The 20,303-nt window shown below is 46.2% G+C and overlaps 1 protein-coding gene across 1 annotated transcript in view; it reads left to right on the plus strand.

Annotated features, from left to right (window-relative positions):
- LOC109854238 (roundabout homolog 2-like) overlaps positions 1-20,303 on the plus strand; it is a 108,493-nt gene that overhangs the window by 80,080 nt on the left and 8,110 nt on the right. Inside the window, exons 3-8 of the mRNA XM_020427122.1 lie at positions 10,342-10,495; positions 14,860-14,990; positions 15,705-15,971; positions 17,131-17,411; positions 18,726-19,238; positions 19,833-20,063. Coding sequence (XP_020282711.1) covers positions 10,342-10,495; positions 14,860-14,990; positions 15,705-15,971; positions 17,131-17,411; positions 18,726-19,238; positions 19,833-20,063 — 1,577 coding nt within the window. The remainder of the gene's footprint in view (positions 1-10,341; positions 10,496-14,859; positions 14,991-15,704; positions 15,972-17,130; positions 17,412-18,725; positions 19,239-19,832; positions 20,064-20,303) is intronic.

Raw genomic sequence — 20,303 nt, forward strand, 5'->3', positions numbered from 1 at the left:
TATATATATATATATATATATACACACCTCTTTAACCTTCGCCCGCCTTTCTCTCGGAGTCTATTCCGGAAGCGTATCAATTGAATTAAATTGTTCCATACAAAAGCGTCAAATCGATGCGCCCGTACGTCCGTCGCTTCTCGTTCGCTCTTCTCGCGCTTCCCGGGAAATAAAATTTCGCATCAATAAGAAGTTTTCCCGGAGAGAGTTTCGCGGAAACGGTTCGTGGATTGAATTGGACTGTACTTTTTTTAAAGGATTTTCCGCCGTCCGATATGTACGTTGTTTGTTCCTCTCTCTCTCTATCTCTCTCTCTATCTCTCATGCATCTCATCGTTCCGCGCGCGCGTTTCATCGATTGTTCACTTACGATGTCGTGAAAAAAATACGACGCGAATCCATCCAGTGCGCGGATATTTCCGCGATGAGGCAGTTAAATTCTTATTAATCCCCGTGTGTTAAAAATTCTCTCCATTCTTCGGAGCCATAAGCTCCGCACTTTTTTCATATAATTCCCGAATAAAATCCGAGCCTGTCAGGCGCCAAATGGCGGTTAGTGCGGGATATAAAACACGAGAGACCGAGAGAGGTATATCTCCCTGATACTTTACTGCGTGTAAACAAATACGGGGCGCGCTCGATTGTTCGGCGAACATCGTCGGGCGCGACGCCGATAAATGTCGTTTATGCGAGCCGTTCGAAGCGAGGACTATTCTTCGTGCACGCGCGCGCGCGCGCACGGTGGTCGCTCCGTGCGCTCCAAGGAAATTTACGAGACAGCGCAGTATGCGCGCATTGCCTCGCATATATGTGTGTGTGTATATATATATATATATATATATATATTTATTTATAATATATAGACCGGAAAAGCTTTTTCCGCGACGCATAATAACGACGATGATTCGCATAAGAAATAGACGGCGTTACGCATGTGCGCGCGCACTCATGCGCTCATTCATCTCTCGCGAGCTCTCCCGGTCATCCCGGGAAATTTTTCAGCTCGCTGAAACGTCGGCTCCTCCATCGGTTAACTTCGTTTGCAACAACCACCGCGCTGCTTCATCGTAACGACGACGATGACAGCGAGAAAAAAAGACAGAGAGAGAGAGAGAGAGAGAGAGAGAGAGAGAGAGAGAGACTGAAAAATGCGCTTTAATATTTTTTTTCCGAGCTGTGCACTTTTAAATTGTTAAAGAAGCCAGCTTTTGTTCCTTTATGTGGCTAATTGAAGTACATTAAAAATTTATGTCTTTGCACCGTAATTTAAATCTAAAAATGTTTTGCTCCGCGATGCGTGTATCTATATATACACACACATATATATATATATATATATATATATATATATGTTGCTTTGACTCGTCCGTGTGATTTAACGAAGGCGCTCCATTAAGATTTGCTTTTAGCGCGGAGACACATTCATATACATAAAGTGATTCTCTTATCGTTCGTTGTCAGTGAGATATGAAGGGACATCTGCACAGAGAAGAGAGCGAGTTGCGTTTTTTTTTTTTTTTTTTTTTTTTTTTTTTTTTGGCGAACGAATATCCGAGCGGATTTTTCAATTAACCCCATTCGTCGAGGACCAAATCCCCGAAGCGGGATCCTTCGCTTAAATAAAGACCAGAGATCGGAACCGAAAGCGTAGTCGATCCGTTAGCTGCTGATCCTTCTCCGGCCACTAACGATGGGTTTCATGCGAGTCCCCCGTTTGGATGGAACCACTAATGATTTTAAACAAACGTTACACTAGAACCCGGTTAGAAGAGAACCATCGAAAATCGCTTTCCTCGTTAATTGGCGGATTTGATCTCTTCCCTCCGGGGATCGATTTTCTCCCGAAGTGCGCAAACATTTTCTTTTCCGTTTGATTTTGACGAAAAAGTGTTCGAGTGTTCGAGGTTCACAAAGAAATGAAGCGAGAAAAACGCGTTATTTCAAGATTTCTGGCGTCTTTGAAGTCTCTGAAACGCGCGATTCCACGCTGGAAGATGTAATGTAGGTGACGTAAATTGAAAGCGCTGAACCGGAAAGGGTCAAGACTCGGAGAACCGAGAAGTTTGTTCTTGTTGCTCGGCTGCGAATAGCACGATAGCCGCATATCGCCGCGTTCTCCGCGTAGCAGTTGCGTGAAAACAGCCGGAGATTCTTTATCGGGAGTTGGGAAATAAACGAACACGATACACCGTGATCGATATATACATATACAGAATACGTCGCTTGTTGTATCAACCGCGCGCGTGCACGCTACTACATCACGGCCTAAACACACATCTCCGAGTTGGTCCGAAATGTTGCGACGTGAGTGATTAACCCTTTCATCGGAGTGGGCGTGCGATGTGTTGACGTTGATCAACGAAGGGTGCGTGTACACGATATTAAAAGTTGTGTAATTTTTAATATTAAAAAAACCATTATTAATAGAATCTTTCGGAAAAGTATGTGTGTATATATATTAATATACCCGCAGAATTTCTATAAAGTCTTTGAACAAAGATCGCAGCTCCATTTTTATAATAAAGCTCCGCTAAATTTTTTCATCGAATTGTTTTTAACTGCACCGAATTGATAAAGGGATCGGTAACGATTCAAAAAGAGCCGCTGTAATTGGTAAAAAAAGCAATAAAAATAACTGAAAAAAAAAAAGAGACAAAGAATGAGAAATGCGCGCGGTATTTATACTTGTGCAATAAAATACGAAGTATTTCAAATTTAACGTTTTCAAGAATAATTCAGTTAAAATTGAATTTAATTGCGTAATATGATGATAATTAAATACCGACTTCTCACACGCGGCAGAAAAAAAAAGTGGAGCTGAATAATATAGTAATAAAATATCGCAAAAAAAAGAGAGAAGAGAGAGAGAGAGAGAGAGAGAGAGCGAAGTAGTGCGCGGTCTCTCCGGTTATTCCGACATAATCTATCGATGAAAGAAATTGATTGGCCGACAATCGCCTGCGGGATGTGTTGGATTGTTCGGAATCCTCCGTTATCCCGATATAAACGGGATTTTATTCTCTCGTCGCTACATTCCCGTCATTTGCTACGCGGCGTCTAAGCGTGTGCACATATACGTTACGCATGTGTGTCTCACTCTGGTCTTCCTTCTCCGCGATTCACCCTTTCGATCCTCCAAACTGGTCAAGTGCCGTGCATTCTGGTAGCAAGCAAGGGAGTACAAGCGTTCCTAGATGGTTCTCGGTCCGCACCCCGTATGCCGACGAGGGTTGCGAGCTCCCACACGGTTTCGCAACCCTTTCCCTCCCTTCTCTTCTTCCCACTCCCCCCGTGCCAACCCCTTGTCGCGCGCAGATGGTTACGCTCGTACATGCCTGGACGTCTAGCTACTTGCTCCTTGTCATCGTCGTTGTCGACGTCGTTACGTATACAGGGTGGTGAGTAAAACGTGCCGCGAGTCGTAGCGACGCAAAACTTCGCAAGAAGAAGATGTCGCGCGCGCACGCGCGACAAAAAGAGAAAATACCGAGAGAAGTTTGCGTAAACATGACTCCGCAAATATCTCCTCTCCAAACCGCCCCTCGACATGTCGAGATATATCGATCGTTGCGAAAGTAGCGTTCAAGCTTTTCTTCGGGGGGCGAAGGGAATAATCGCTATTTTGTGGCGTAACAGGTTTTCCGCATTGCTTCTACGCAAAAGTGCTTCATTACTTTATCGTTTTTTTGCGTGCGCGCACATTATTGAAAAAAAAAAAAAAAAGAAACCGCTATCGATTACTGATACAGTTTGGTTGTATGAATTATCTATGCAAAAGTAGTATCTTCGTGCGGAGACTCGTGTAATAAAGCGAGTTAACTCGGTTTTTTGCTCGTGTGTTGCGCAACATTTTTCATGGAGACGATTTCTCGTCGAAAACAGCACGGTAAAAAAATTTGCATCGCAAATGTAAATGCGACTTTCGTCGTGGAAGAATCCACTTCTGCAGGTGTTCGAGCGTAACGACTATCTCTCGACGCTACGCGCGAGATAAGCAGACCACTTGCAGTCTCATATTCGCAAAAAGTTTTCCCATTCTTCAGGCGCGGAGCGGATTTCGCTCACACCCTCCCTCTCCTTCTCGGGAGAGATGTGTCGCGAGAGCGTGCGCACGAGCGCACGCGCTCGCTCGCTTTGCAAAAAGAAAGACGAAGAAAAAAGAGAGCGCGCACGGTGGTGGTGTTCTCATTAGTCGGTCCATAGTGCAAGTAGAACAACGGGATACAGAGGGGAGGAAGGACCCTTCAATTCTTTCGCTCCAAATCCAACATCTGTTAATTGGAGGTCGTTTGCCTACGCGCTATGCTGTACCCCGTTCCCCTCTTTGCCCGTCCTGTCTCTTTCCCTTTTGCTGCGAGAGAGGCTCCAAGTGCCGCCCGCTGTCTCATTACCGCGGCGGATAAGGCCTCGACCGCTTATCCCTCTGGATGAGTGGTTAAGAAACGACGGTGCAACACGGGGTGTCGAAGAAGGCGTAAAAAGAGAGGGAGAGAGAGAGAGAGAAAGGGTAATAAAATGACAGGTCGAGACAGCAGAAAGTTAAAGGCGCAGCGACGCCCCATTTTCTTCGAGATATCGCTTTTCGAGATACCAAAAGAGGTTTGTTCGAGTTCCCCATTTATTAACACTCTTCTTTTTTTTTTTTTTTTTTTTTTTTTGCAAAGAACTTTCTATGCTCACTCGGCAAATAAAATGGCTTGTTGAATGATATTTCAATATTAAAGCGCTGTGTATTAAATCGCGAGAGAGAAGCAACGGGAACTTCTTTTCTTTCGTATACCGATTTAAAACGGATTTTAATTTAACAGAAATTCGCGGAATTTCTCTCGGAAGCGTAAATCTTTCGTTAAAAATCTGTCAGGTGGAAAGATTCGCGTTGTATGAAAAGCGGGCATCGCGCGGCTCTTCGCAGGCAAGATTTTTACACGTTGAAAGTATCATGCGCGCGCGGCAGATTTCGTCGTTAAGGTTGTTGATAACTTTTCACCAAGAGACGATGAGCTCTCGTTACGTGCAGCTGATGCGACTCCACCGCCGTCCGCTACATAGCGAATGTAATATCGTCTTTCGCGCGCGCGCGGTCGGGAATTAAAGAGCGACGGCGAAGTAGGAGAGAGACGGAAAGTGTCGAACGGGCGAGAGATTCTCTCAAGTTCAGCGAAATAAGAGAAGACCCGGTTACCGTCGACGAGCTTTACGACGAGATTTAAAGCACGCCGAATGCTAGTCCCCAACGGGAGAGGGATAACGTATCGCGCTTGCAGCGCGCGCTCCGCACCGCAGTTTTCCCCCGTCGCGTAAACGTCGTTATTACGTGAACGTGGATCGCGTCCCAAGACGACGACGCTGCGGAAGCGCGCCGGTGTGTGCCTACTTGTACCTAATTGGACTGGAAGCACGTAAACTTGGATTAGATTTCGCCAGGAGCAACTCACTCGCCGCCAACTGCCGGCAACTAGCGTCTTTAACTTCCGCCCTTTCGCTCGCTGGGGGGAGGTTGGAAGAAAGGTGGGAGGGGGAGAAAACACGCGGAGGAAATGTAGCTTCTTGCCGGGGGTCTGGGAATCATCGTGGCTCGAAAGACTTTAACGAAAAGCGAGGAGCTTAGGTGCTATTAGCGCGATATCTCGAACCTGCCATTCAGCTTCAGATGAAGAGAAGAGTGGGGTAAGGGAGGAGATGAGCGGAAGGGAGAGAGAGAGAGAGAGAGTCGAACGACGAGCGTTCGAGCGTTCACATCGACAAACGACCAACTAAGTAATTGCCCGGCTGGAATTATCCTGCGAACGAGGGACCGAAAGCGACGTGACGGACGTTGATGAGCGCCATCGCCGATACCGCGAAGCGGAGACGCGTATCTCGAGCCAATTGGATCGCGACGGTTGTGCTGAGAGGGAAGCTGCTCTCTGCCGGGATGAGTCAGCCCGTCATGAAAGGGGTGATTTAAAGATAGATAAGAGACGCTGTAAAAATATCAAATATACTACTTTTATTACTTTTTTTTTTTTTTTTTTTTTTTAATGGTTTACACGAGACTCGAGGGTAGAAATTTTAGATGGAAAACTTTGCTGTTTTTCTCTCTTTTTTTTTTTTCTTTACCTCGTCTCAATTTGGAAAAGTCTTTGTTGTTCGCTCGCAACAACTTAGCGAACGTGTACGCTCGTTGCAGCCAATTTTCGTTCGAAAGACGAAATCAAACCTTAACGTTTAAAGCCACAGAGTGAATTATCGATTTCCCGAAGACAGAGAGTCTGTACAAGTTCGCGAACATCCTGCGCGTCTAGTCGACGTTAATAGCACCCAAGTTTGGCCATCTCACCCCACGGAATTCTGTTTTGCGCTTCTTCGTGACCAATGACCGCTCCCTCCCCCGATGGCGAAGTTTCCTAAACATTCCCAGGGCGAAAGTGACGCGCGCGCGCTATTCCCACCCGCTATTCCCCGTTCATGCGATGGATTTCTTGTTGTTATTGTGTTGCGTAATTGAGTCCGGTCGTCGGACACTCGTTACGACTGGATGCACGCTTCATTAACGCGCATTCAGCGCGACGATAATACGGCATCATCGAAATTTGGTCGATACTTGGTCCCCCGGCTGGAAACCATTAGCTACGATCGCTACAATACCAAATTAACAGCATTACACGGAAAGGAAGTGGCGACGCGTGTGAGCTTGTGCACGTTACATGCGTACACACATATCTGTCATCTCTATTCGTGTCTGTGTGTGTGTATATATATATATATATATAGTAACTAGACGAGACACCTCGTGTTTTGCGACAGCTAACGATCCGCGACGCCGGGATATATGGTCGCGGCGCAGTGCTCTCATGCCGATTGTAGGTACGGCGCTTCCGACGCGCGACCGATAAAACGATTTCTCTTCTTTCTTCCTTTTTTTTCGGCTCCGAACTGTGAAATATCGATTATGCGCGGTCGTTGGCACAGAAAAACACACTCGGGGATTCGACGGGACGTTCGAGAGTGCTTGCGCGATGTGATATCGATCGCTTTGCTTGCTCGCTTGCTCGCTCGCTCGCTCGCGGCGGCCGAGAGAGAAAGGCGCTTTTCGACGCCGATCGGTAAATCGCGAACGGCAAAATTTACTCGCGTTTGCCGCGACCGCAACTACATTCTCCCGTATATACGGAAAGCCGCCACGCAAATGGAGGATCGCGTGACGGGAAGGAGAAAGAGAGCGAAACACACGCTTGTGTGTGTACATACGCGTAACATAAATAAAGCGCTCCTTAACGCCGCGCCATTCCTATGTAAATGCACGCGCGCGCGCGCGCGCACAAGAGAGAGAGTACGTAGTACAACACCGAACAGATAATTTCGCGGTCTAATTTTAGCTCTCTCGCGGGCACAGATACGTCCGGTAATGTCGCGACATTCGCGCGCCGCACCGCGCCGCCGACCGACCGACCGTGTCACATTATCGATTCGACTCTCGCACTATGTAAATTGTAAAACGAGATCCGCGACATGGAGATTTTCCTCTTCAAGAAGAAATACAGAGAGAGAGAGAGAGGAGAGAGAGTCTCTCTCGCGGAGCTCGCGCTTCTCCGTCGTTGATGATTGCCGTGAAATGTGCTCTCGCTCAAAAAAAAAAAAAAAAAAATAGCGCGAGAGACCGAGAGTTAATTAGAATGTTCGCCGGCGAGAGATCTCGGGTTCTTCATCGCGCGCCGCACCACTACATCGAGAGATCTTCTCTTCCACGGAGGGAAGATTGCGAGAATTTAAAATCTCGAGTCATATTACCCAGATAGATAGAGAGCGAGGGAAAGAAAGAGATAAATAGATAGTTGTAATTGTCTCTTAATTAATGCTCAGTTAGCGCGTGATATTCTTGAGAAATTAGAAAAATGATGGCGGGAGAAGAATTGTTGACGTAACAAAGAATCGTAATTTCGTAACGTTTGGAATCGTAACAGCCCGGTGGAATTTCTCGCTTGTAATAAAACAGATAATAACACTAATGAAATTGCCGTTGATCGCGCTGTAAATTTTTATCCAACTCCGGAATCGCCTTCGGGGTGATAAATGTAAATTTATCGTCGCAATCATTGTGTCGACTTCAAAATCGACCTTAAAAGGGGTCGGTTTTATCCGCCTATTTTATGCGCTACTCGTCTCCCCCCCTCTCCTCCTTTGCTATTTGGTTTCCTCCTTTTTTTTCTCTTAAATTGAGACAGTGGGAGTTTCGAATAATCCCGAAAAAACCCCGGGCTATAAAGAGCGCGCCTCTGATCCCGATCCCGATCCTGATTCCGTATGCACCGTGTACCTATTTACGTGACATATACCTGGCCCATGAGGGCGCAATCTTCATTTTTCACGTTGCCGCGTGCGCGCCTAGCCTATGGGATCACGTAAATTCGGTATATATAAAGAGACCATGTACAGGGGAGAGTACATATACATATACTCACGACGATAGAACGAACGGAGAACTGAAAAAGAAAGAACGGAAAAAAAAAAAACGGAGAAGAAGACCTGTGTCGACCTTCCGCGACCAACCCCGGAGAAAGTTTACAGAGTGCTACTGCGACACGAACGAAAGGGGTTGAAAGCTGGACCCGAGCTAGACTCTCGACAACGGAGGAGACGGCGACGATGCCGCCGACCGACCCCTTTTATTCTTCTCCGGCCTTTCCCGTTTTCTGAGAAATTGCGTTACATTTGATTCACCGTCGAAATCGTTAGGGGTCTCGAGACCCGAGATAGCGACCCACGTTTTTCAAACCCGTCCTTGCCGGGTGCTATGAAAGCGGTCCCTTCTTCTCGGCATTCTTCTCTTTCTCTCCTTTCGCCCTCTTTTCCCTTCGTTTGTCTCAAATTTCAATTCGTAGCTTTCAGCCGCGCGCGGCGCACGGCGGGGCTTCGTGCTGTGTGTGTTTTCCGCATCTCACTTCATAGTCATTTCACGCTCTAACCCTCGGTATAACGTATCTGATAGTATGCGTCTCCGTTTTCATCGTTCACGTAGCGACTTCGTAAAACCCTTTGTTCACGACGAATCGATATAATTACGAAAAAAAAAAAAAAAACTGGACAACGAGTGGAACCATATTCCTCATTAAAATATTTTTTTGTGTTCAAATCATACACACATAAAAATCATACACAAATAAAAAATTATAACATTGATTCGATACGAAAATATGAAAAAAAAAAAAAAAAAAAAAACGTTATAAAATTACGTTTGGGAAGATTGCAGTCATAATTTTTTTTTTAAGAAATACGAAACAGAAATGAAAACCCACTTCAAATACGCTCCAATTGCTTGGCATAAATATAATCTTTTTTTTTTTTTGAGGTGATTTTTTCTTGACTTCTCTCTATCGTAAACATCGATTCGATTCAAATGTAAACCTCAGGATCTACGCGCGCAAGAGATCAAGCACGAATTTAAAATTCTTCTATTAACAGACGAATAATACGCGTCGACTTCTTCAAATATTTTCGTATTTACATGCCGCACCGCCTCCTCCTCTTCTCTTTCATTTCCCACAAAGAACTTAAATGGACGATCTGCTTTCTTTCATATACAAATTTCTAAGGCGTGCGCGCGCGCAGGAATTCTGGGAACACTCTTTCCATTCAAAATATCTAAAAACTGACGCGGTCGTTCGTTTTCCTTTTCATGTGTGAATGTTGCCGATGCAATGTAATTCTAAAAGAAATCTTTCATCCAACGTGCTAAATTCGAGGTGCGCGTTATCGTCGAAAATACGATGCATAGTAAAAAAAAAAAAAAAAAAAACGATGAGTAATACTCATCTGTGCGCGCCCAGACGGTTCTGATTTTTTAGCGAGTATCTCGTATTTTTTTTTTTTTTTTTTTTTTTCACAAGTATTCCCGACCGCACGAATGTCTGAAATTCATTTTAGTTCGTCCCAGTTTCCAGCACGCGTTCCTGTACACGAGCGAAAAATCAGACAACTTTTATAAAGGCTTATTAAAACTTCAAAGCTGCGAGAGAGTCGGCGATGCAATGCGCGCTTCTTCGCGCGCAAGGAGGAGAACGGTATTCGATATCACAAACCGACTCGATAACACGATTTTAATGATAAAAGATAAAATGCAAAAGGCAAATATGTTTGTCCCACTTTCGCGTCGTCCTCCGGAAAAGCGCAAATGCGCCCCGGAGCAAAATCTTTCTTTCCTCTTTCTCTCTTTCTTCCTCTTGGTTTTTGTTATACACGCTCGCGTGGAAGTATTGTCGTCGCGGATGGACGACCGCGACGACAACGACGACGACGACGACGACGCGCGGTGTCTTTGTAAATGCAACACTGCATCATCGCGACCGACTCTGTCTGTTACAGTACTTCGGGATGAGTTCCGCGCGGAGCCGCAGGACACGAGGGTCGCTGCCGGGGAGACGGCTTTGCTGGAGTGCGGACCGCCTCGCGGCCATCCGGAACCAACCCTCCACTGGAAGAGGAACGGCCACATAATAGACCTCGAAGCGACAAAACGGTGAGTTTTCTTTGTGACTCGCCCCCTCCCCCTCCCGCCCCTCCCCCGCCAGTCCACGGGTGTTCTCTTTGAGTCTCCGCGGCGCACCGACAACACACCGAACGGCGACGGACGGGAACACCGAAGCGCACGGACACGAAATTGCACGCCCGACACGCGAAAAAGCGTAATGATTAAATGCGGGCTATTTTGTGCGGTGTGAGGAGGGAGGAGATGACCTTTCCTCCGTTTTCTTCGCCAGCTGCTGGGAAAACGACTTCGAGCAACCGCGCCGCGGTGTGTAGCCGACCTTTTTCCCCGGTCTTTGTCCGACTAGTCTCTCGTCTCGGATCGTCGCAGCGCCGAACAGTAGAAAGACGAGATGTGTGAACTTGACTCTGAATGACTGCGTACGTCCGCACAACAATGTCTCAAAAATGTCACAATAATGTATCATTAATCAATAAAAACTCGCACTTGCTTGCGCGCGCGAGAAAGTAAAAAGCGATCAATTGAATTCACGGCGAAAAAACGGGCACTTCGTTAGTCCGCCGCGGCCGATTAATTCGATCTTGTCACCCGAACGCCGGAATAAAAGTGGAACCAATAATAAATACATACTCCGTTTGCAATTTGCGGGGCCCTTTAAAAGCGCGTCGCGTCCGCGCGCATATCGCCGTTTTTCAGAACCCATCCCCGATTAAATTGCGCGCGCGCACACACACACACACATGTGAGAAAGCGTCTCTATATACACGGAAAATTTCGCGCTATGTGTCTCCGCGTAATAATGTCGCGGCTGCAAGAGCAACTTTTACGCTCCGCGGGATTACGAGGCGGGGAATATCTACTTTTATAGACGTGAAAGGGAAAAAAAGAGGCTGGGGTGAGAGAGAGAGAGAGAGAGAGAGAGAGAAAGAGAACTCTGGATTAACTTAATTCTAACAGCGCCGACGGAGGTAAAAGGAACGTCGGGCGGGAAAAAAAAAATCGTATCAAACGCCGCCGCTAACGCGGATGCCGTTGGTTATCTCGCTCGAACCCTTCGCTTTTTAACCCCCCCTCCTCCTCCGCGTGGTCCCGTATCTCTCGCTTTGAAACGTGTCTTCGACGCGAACGAGAACATTTCGATGATTTTTTTCAACGGATATTTTCCCGGAAATAGCTTGCTAAGTTAAAACTCTCGTGTACACACGGTAACGGAACGCGAAGTGTCAAAGGATAATTTGTTTGATATCAACCGTCTCGTGTAGTAGCCCGTGCTATTTCTCTCCGTTTAGCTTGGAATTAAATAATTCGGCCGAATCCGCGAGAGAAAGATGGACGCGCAAACCGAATTCAAACCAGACCGCCGCGCGCGTCTCACGTTTGTGTTTCGGATTTAACGTTGTTTCATACTCTGTAATCGCGCGACACACGTCCGACCGACACACGTTGAATATTTCTCTATGCGGATTGTATATTCGGCTCGGTCGCGTTTGAAATTTTCATCAATCGCGGACAAATTTATTATACGGATCTATAGATTCGGTGATTCATTATAATGAATCACCGAATTTTCCCGCGCCGAAGTTTTAATAATAAATCACATGCGCGCAATTATTACATAATGTAAAGGGAGATATAGGCGCTCACGGTGCATAATCGATAGATGATGTGTGTGTGTGTGTGTCCCCCGCGTATATGTGCGCGATATCGTCTGGCAATTGCGATATTCGAAAACGTATGTGAACGAGAGACGCCAGAGAGGAGACTCGGGAGACTCGCAATATTCGGCGTTGGCAGGAATCGACGTAAATTCGGCAAGCGAATTTCTCCTTTTCTCCGTTTCTTTCTCTCTTTTTCTCGCTCGCTCTTCCTTCTCAGGCTCGAGCTTTTAAGGAGCGTACGCTTGCGCGGGTCTACCGTCGTCGTTGTAACGACCCGGCACACTTCCGCGCGCGCCTCCGCCTGCCATTCGTATCTTGGAACGGGCGATTTTTTTCTCCTCCCGAATCCCCCGTAGATCGACTCGATCAAACTTTCATGGGGCGCTGAACGCCTCTTAGTTTTTTTCGCGCCGCGATCTCCTGCCTTTCTCTCTCTCTCTCTCTCTCTCCTTCCTCGCTTTTCTCCCTGGTTTTCAGAAACGGCAAACCTTCTGCTTTCTGATCACCCTTGCGATCGACGAAACCGTCGCAGGGATAAAAAAAAAAAAAAAAAAAGTCTCATTACCGAAGTTCGCAAATGCGCGATGAAAAATGGCGGAGAATTAAAAGGAAATTTATCTGCGGATATTGCGCGTGCGCACGCTCGCGGATGAAAAGTTGATTATATATCGGAATGTAATTTATTAAGTTGATAAATGATTAATTGATTATTTCCCATTTTCTTTGTGCGGGATTTACCTTTGTACGGTTTATTACATTATTTCGCGTAATTGCCTCCATTTGGCGTCGCTTACACTCCCCGTATTGTACGCGTTGGCTTAACGCTTTCGGTGGGCGCCGCTGCGACACGTAAGAGCACGTGACAAACGATTTTCTTTTTTTCTTCTCCTCCCCCGCCCTCCCTTTCCTTTCCCTTTCGAATTTCCGAGGGGAGAAAAAAGAGGGAAAAGGTCGGGAGCGAGAATGGAGACGTTTTTTTTTTTCTGTGGCCTCTCCGAAACTAAACGAGACAAAACTCGCACTGCACACACTCGCTCGCTCGCTCGCTCGCTCGCTTCGACGGCTATTTTCCTCTTCTCTCTTCCCGTCTCGATCAATAGGGTACTCTCCTCACGGCGGCTCGCGGAAATCTCTCTCCCTCCCCCCCCCTCTCTCTCTCTCTTTCTCTCTCTCTTTCTTTCTTTCTCTCCCTCTCTCTTCCTCCTCTATCGTTCCCGGATTTACCGATGGAAGCCCGAAGCCGCGATAAATTAGGACAACCGATAGGAATTAAATCCGGCCGTATCGGAACGTCGAGACCGCGCGCGCGCGCGCGCGCTTCTCTTTTCCTCCCTTCTAACTACTACTCCCGTGGAAACGCGCGAACGGGAACAGGATAAAACGGAGAGAGCGACCGAAGAATGATCACGCGGAGAGGAGAGAGAGAGAGCAGATGGAAGAGGAGAAAGAGGGAAGGGAGCAGGAGGTAATCGAGCACCAAGCGACGCGAAAATTAATTGACACTATAAATTAGGGAGCGCGATCGAGAAAGCTATCGATCGATTGCGCGTCGTCGCCGCTTGCTCGCTCGCTCGCTCGCTTCATACGCGCGATATCGCGTGCATGTGTAACTCTCAACGAGACGGCCGTTTAATCTCGGGGCCGCCGACGCGCGCGGAAGAACGCGCGATTCCTCTGGATCGAGCGGTAGCGGAAAAGAGAAGGCGGAAGTCGGGAATGTCAAGTACGCAACCCCTTCGTCGAGTGGCGCGCCTTTGCTCGCACCTTATATATTCCCTCGCATAAATAATATCGGTGGGCGGGGGAATGGGCGGTCGAGTACGAAAACGCGTTGTTTCCGGGAAGTTTCTCTCTCTCTCTCTCTATCTCTCCGAGGAAAGGGAAGAGGGGTACAGAGGGCGTAGAATAAACTGCGTCTCACTGAGTGAACGATTAACATGCTCTAGGAGTACGCGAGAAACTTGGGAGAAGGGGAAACTGTGTCTAAGAAACACTATTTGTGTAAAACCAGCCTTTCACTTAATCCGACGTAATCGTAACGGAAGTTCAAACAAAACAAATAGGTAGTAGAGAAGCAGCACTTAAGACACGCGCTGTAAAACACAGGCAACAACAAGGATTGGAATCGAAACGCGCCAAGAGCCAATAAACTACTCTCGCGGTCGCGTGCGTATTAATAAAATTCAATTGGAACAAAATTGTGAAATAATAAAATTAACGCGAATTAAAATACAAATGTAATATCTATTAATGTATAATATACAAAACGCGATAACCTGTTATTGTAATAAATTGTTATGCGAGATATTATTAAAATATACATAAATTTCATTTCTCTGTTTAAATTGTTTTAATATTATATAATAAAATAGATAACATGAGAGAGAAAGAGAGATAATACGATTCGATAACACACACACACACACACACGCACGCACGCACGTTTGTAACAACGCGCATGTGAGATAATATCAAATAAAATTGCGAGATGTGTGAATAAATTTATCTTTTCTCTTTTTCTCTCGAACGCGCGAAGCAATGATAATACATTATGATGTGATAGCGTGAAATATATGAAAGATTTCTGGACCATTTCTCGTCTTCTCCCCCCCGGTTGCTTAAGCACGCCGTCGATCTTGCGGGCGGAAATTAATCGTCGTAATTTTCGTCGTCGCCGCTCTTATCGAATGGAAAACGTCGTCGCGTCTTGATTAATCGTTCATCCGCCGTTTTCAGGATAACCCTTGTGGACGGGGGCAACCTAATGATATCCGACGTGAGGCCGGCCGATCAAGGCAAGTACCAGTGCATCGCTGAAAACATGGTCGGCACCAAGGAGTCCGGGGTGGCGACCCTCACGGTAAACGGTAAGCGTTATCAGACGTTATCTGTAAGTTCGCGAATATATATATGCGTCTCACGGAATTGAGAGAAACGAATTAATGGATTTTTCTTTCGAGACTTTGAAGTCTCGTCGGTTCGACTTGGCGAAGTAAATTTCGATCGTTTGATAAATTCACAATTTTTGTCTCGTCTATCAATCTGATAAATAATGTGGAAACGTGAAAATTATTCATGTCTGAACTGTAGCAGAAAAATGTACAGCAGCGCTTTTATCATCCCGCGTCTCATTGAGCAAGTGTTGATAGATTTAATTAATTTTTAATTCCCATCGTTATCTTAGTGCGGAAATATCACATTTCTTTTTGAACTCGTCACGTTTTCGATCGTCATTCTGTACGCGTTTATTTCCATCCGGCCGCAAGATCGATAACAAAGAGAAGAATCCCGCGTTCGTTTTACCAATATGGACGTTGTTATTATTAATAACGTTCTAATTTATTTATCGGCTTGTCATTTATATGGGTCATTTATTTATTCAAACTGTCGAGCACTTCGCTGTAATTAAATCCGTCTTGAATAAATAATGAGAGCGAGTATCGGTCAGAATTTGCTATGGCGAGACTAAAGCCGAGAGATCCGATGAGAGGTCGCGAAATTCGAAATTTACATCCATGTTCTTTCGGCGTGTCCAATCCGGAAACGGTCGCAAGCAAGCAAGAATTTTCTCGTGTTCGCAGTGAAACCGTTCTTCCAAGCCGTGCCGTCGAACCAGACGGTTCTCACGGATCAGACGGCGGAATTCGTCTGCAGGGTGAGCGGCGACCCGACGCCAGAGATCCTGTGGCGGCGTAACGACGGCAAGATGCCAATAGGTCGGGCGCAGATATTGCCGGACAAAAGTTTGCACATCGAGCGGGTGACGCCGCAGGATCAAGGGACGTACATCTGCGAGGCGAGGAACGACGTAGGCGCGATATCAGCGAGCGCCACTCTTACAGTGCACTGTGAGTACCGCTATATAATCCCTGCCTCCTCGTATATCTCTCATCCTTCTCTTTCCGGCTGTGCGTACTCCTTCCCCTTCTCATTCTCTCTTTCTGTGTGTGTGTGTGTGTGTGAGGAGCCGCTCGGCCGTGAAATTAATTACGCGCCCGGTGCGCGATGATCGCGCGGTGACGAGCGAGAGATGAGAGGGGTCCGTTCTCTCTCCGCTTGCGCCAGAGGACAGAAACCAGACGCAATGCCGCCGCGTATTATCGCCGCGTATTATAAACGCACCCACCGACGAATGTGCATTCTGTCGGACGTCGACTTTTGCGGGTCCCGCTCTCCGACGCGCAAATTGAATCTGCGACTCGGAAAATTCGAACATGTTGCCGCGGCTCCCCGGAAGCAGGCGGGGATATATAGGGGTTGTTAAAGTGGACACGGTGCGGTAGTTAAATTAGTCCGAAATTTCTCGATAAATAACGCGCGATACGGATAATTGTGCGCGATAGCACATACTATTGTCTCTCTCTCTCTCTCTCTCTTTCTCTCTCTTTTCCCAGTTAGTTATTAAAATAAATACGAATATTATTCTCAGAACTTTATTTCCCATTGGAAGAGAGTGGGATTCTGTGTTCATTTCAGTTTCTATTTTCCAGAAGAAACGCAAGATTCTTTTTGTGTGGATTTTGACGCAAATATATCCGGGAAAAGAGAAATAGATAGAGAAAGAGAGAGAGAGAGAGAGAGAGGGAGGGAGGGATTGAGAGGATAAAATTTAATTCCAAGCAATGCGCATACTACCATTTTTAATCGGCAAACAATAGTAACACACAACAAAGATATAGAAACGACCTTAATTCTCAACCCGATAAATCGATTTGTGTGTTTCTTTAATATCTCTGTTGTTTTTGCATCGCAAAGAGAAAAAAAAAGTAAACTCATTACATTGTTTCTCCGTTGTTTTTATAAATATAATTCTCGAACTCGAACGTAAGAAATTACCCGCGAAATTAAACGCGCGGTGGATTTACTCGTGTGTGAAAAAAATAAAACCGGTCGGGAGGGCATTTAAACGGAGTGACGACCTTTTTTTTTTTTTCATCCTCTTGTCGCTGAACAAACGTATCCAGCCGTGCGAACAATCGAACCTGAACAATCGTTTGTCACACACAGCTCGACCCGTTTTCACCAACTTCCCCAAGGACGAGACGGTAAACGCCGGGACCGACGTTACCTTTTCGTGTGCGGCGCGTGGCGCGCCCAAGCCGTCGATATTCTGGACCCGGGAAGGTTCTCAGGAGCTAATGTTTCCCGGCCACACGTATCAGGGCCACTACATCGTCACGGAAGACGGAAGTCTGAGTATCAAGGGCGCCGTCAGGAAAGACGAAGGCCACTACGTGTGCAGCGCCATTAGTCAGGCCGGCGCCAGCACCGCGACCGTATTTCTTCAGGTATATAACTCTTGTGTGTGATTTACATCCCTCTCGCGGCATTCGCATGTGGTCTTGAAAATTGTTTTTCTAAACGTTAAATTTTCCTCTCCCATTCTACGCACGTATTTCTTTTTCAACACATACACGCGCACACATACACACTTTTTCTATTTTTTTTTTTTAATATTATTTAAAATATCTGTTGAATATATTTCAAACGCTCTCTTGTTGTGTTTTAATTAAACATTTTATCTTTAAACAGGGCGTTTCATCTTAAATGGAGCGTTAAAAACACTGATTATTTCAATACACCAGTTAACAATTACGCTTTAATATCTACCTGATAGCAAGAACAATGGGAGTTAAAGTCGCATGCTAAATAAGCGCGCAACAGTTTAAAATGTATTGCGAAGATAAATTCGCGTGTGCAAGAGAGAAACGAGCGTGTGCACATTAAGTGGTTCATTTTCTCGATACATATTTATATCGTCTCTTTCGCCCCCTCTCCTCTTACTTCCTCCTCCTTCTCGTCGCCACACGTTTCTCCTTCCGGATGAGTGCGGAATTACCATTCCTGCTGGTGCACCGCCGCGCGGTCCTCGCCCGAGGGGAGTTGCCCCACATTCTGAATAAAATTCTTATCTACATATAGGGAGTATTACAGCGATCAACTTTGGCGAATGGAAATTCCCGTAACTTCCTCGCTTTCGGAACGCGGCCGAAAGAGAGAGAGAGAGAGAGAGAAACTGAAAAAGCGTAATATAGAAAAGAAACTTTTTGAATTACATATTTTTGCGCGCTCCCATTCGACCGAACTCGGCGGATGCGATATATGTGCTTAATTCAGGAGAGGCTAACTGTCGGGCTCGATTCGTACTTTCCAATATTTTGAGACATTAGAGCGGGAAAAATGCGAGTTTGACAAGTTCGAGACAATTCCGGTTGTTCGATCGGCAAACTTTTTAAATATCAGAGAAGAAGAAAAAGGATAAACTTGAACTCACGTGTTTGAGATATATACATAAAACTCAATCCGTTAACATCAGAATATCTGATTTAATAAAAAAAAAATAATAATAATAATAAAATATTTATAAACTTCAATTTCTCCGTAATATCGCTCCGCTTATTCGTCGTTTCAAACGATTACATCCACCGAGAGTCGAAAGTTGAAATTTATCTCGATTGTTCGAGAAGCGGGCGAATTCTGTACTCATCTCGTTCCAAAAAAAAAAAAAAGAAAAAAGAAAACGCGGAATCGAAAAGGAATCGCATGGCACACGGCCAGCCGCGACCGTACGAAACAGATTCCAAACGAAATTTCTCGTGCAGGTGACGTCGGTCGAGGAAACGCCGCCGCCCATAATCGAGCTGGGACCGGCGAATCAGACTTTGCCGTTGAAGAGCGTCGCGTCGCTGCCCTGCCGGGCGGTCGGTACACCCACGCCTCGGGTTCACTGGCACAAGGAGGGCGTGCTGGTGCGCCCGGGCGGCCGTATCACCATGGCCATCAACGGCACGCTGTTCATAGACGATCTGCACGCCAACGATTCCGGTCTGTACACCTGCATCGCGTCCTCCGAGTCCGGGAACACCTCGTGGTCGGCCTATCTGACGGTGAGCTCGGGCGCGAGCTTCCACCGAACGCCCGACATCTCGGCGCTGCCGCAGAACCCGAGCAAACCGCGCATAGTAAACGCCACCAGCAACTCCGTCACCCTCACGTGGAGTCCGGGTCACGAGGGTCAGAGCAAGATCATCGGCTACAATATCGAGTACTACAGCAGCAACCTGAACACCGGCTGGGTGGTGGCGGCCGTTGGTGTGCTTGACGATATCTACACTGTGAGTACATCGACAGAGAAAATCGACAGCCTGAGAATCTTGACCCCTTTTCTTGGTACTTATACTCCGCGTCGAGTTTCAACGACCCTTTCGAGTGGCTATTTCCAGCTTCCCCTCTCCTTGTGCGCGTCGTTTCCTATGTTTATAGCGCGTATTGTTGGCGAAGGCGGTTTGCCGGTCTATGTACGTGCGGTATATTAGATAAAAAAAAAAAAAAAAAAAGAAGAAAAGAAAGAAACTACGGATCTAAATTGCTCGATGTCTAAATTTAAAAGGTTCGTGCGTGCGCGTTGAAAGAGTAGCGACGTAATAAAAAGGCTGAAGAACCTAATCCTACAAAGCTTTGTGCGTGAACACGAGGGATACTTGAATATCTCTCTTATTAAAGGAGCATTATGTACTTTATATCTTATTGTTACACGGCGCGGTCTCTCGTAAAAAGAAAATAAATCGCGTTATAAAAAAAGCGCATATAGCGGAAACAAACAAGCACTGCCGAACGTATGTGTAGTTACGTAATGTGTGTAGTAATTGATGTTTCGATTTTGCTCGTCAAGCTAACGAATCGGATTTTCCCGCTCTGCTCATCAACAGGTGACAGATTTAAAGCCGGAGACCAATTACGTTTTCCTAGTACGGGCGGAAAATAGCCACGGGCTCTCGCTGCCCGGACCGCTGTCGGACGTGGTGCAAACTACTAACGTAAATCAGCATACGGTGCCGCAAGTGGAGCTGACTCGCGCCCGAGATCGGCTCAACAGTGAGATTTTACATCTCAAAGAGGTCTTGCCGTTAAGCAGCACCAGTGTGAAGATCACGTGGGACGTAAGTCAGCCACCTTTCCATATTCGATTTATCTTTCGCGACAATAGCGCAAAAAATTTTCCAACTAGATGGAAATCGTGAAGTTCGAAAACATTTCGAAAGTGAGTATTTCATGCTCTACCAGATTTTACGTCATTTCGAGAGCACGCGTTTTAATTAAACTTCGTCTTTTCCTTTACCCTACTATCTCTCTCTGTGACTCGCTTGAAATAAAAAACAGGGGATACAAACGAATGATTT

The sequence above is a fragment of the Pseudomyrmex gracilis genome, unplaced genomic scaffold (genome assembly GCF_002006095.1).
Source record: "Pseudomyrmex gracilis isolate BER0280 unplaced genomic scaffold, ASM200609v1 scaffold_62, whole genome shotgun sequence".
Taxonomy (NCBI): Eukaryota; Metazoa; Arthropoda; class Insecta; order Hymenoptera; family Formicidae; genus Pseudomyrmex; species Pseudomyrmex gracilis.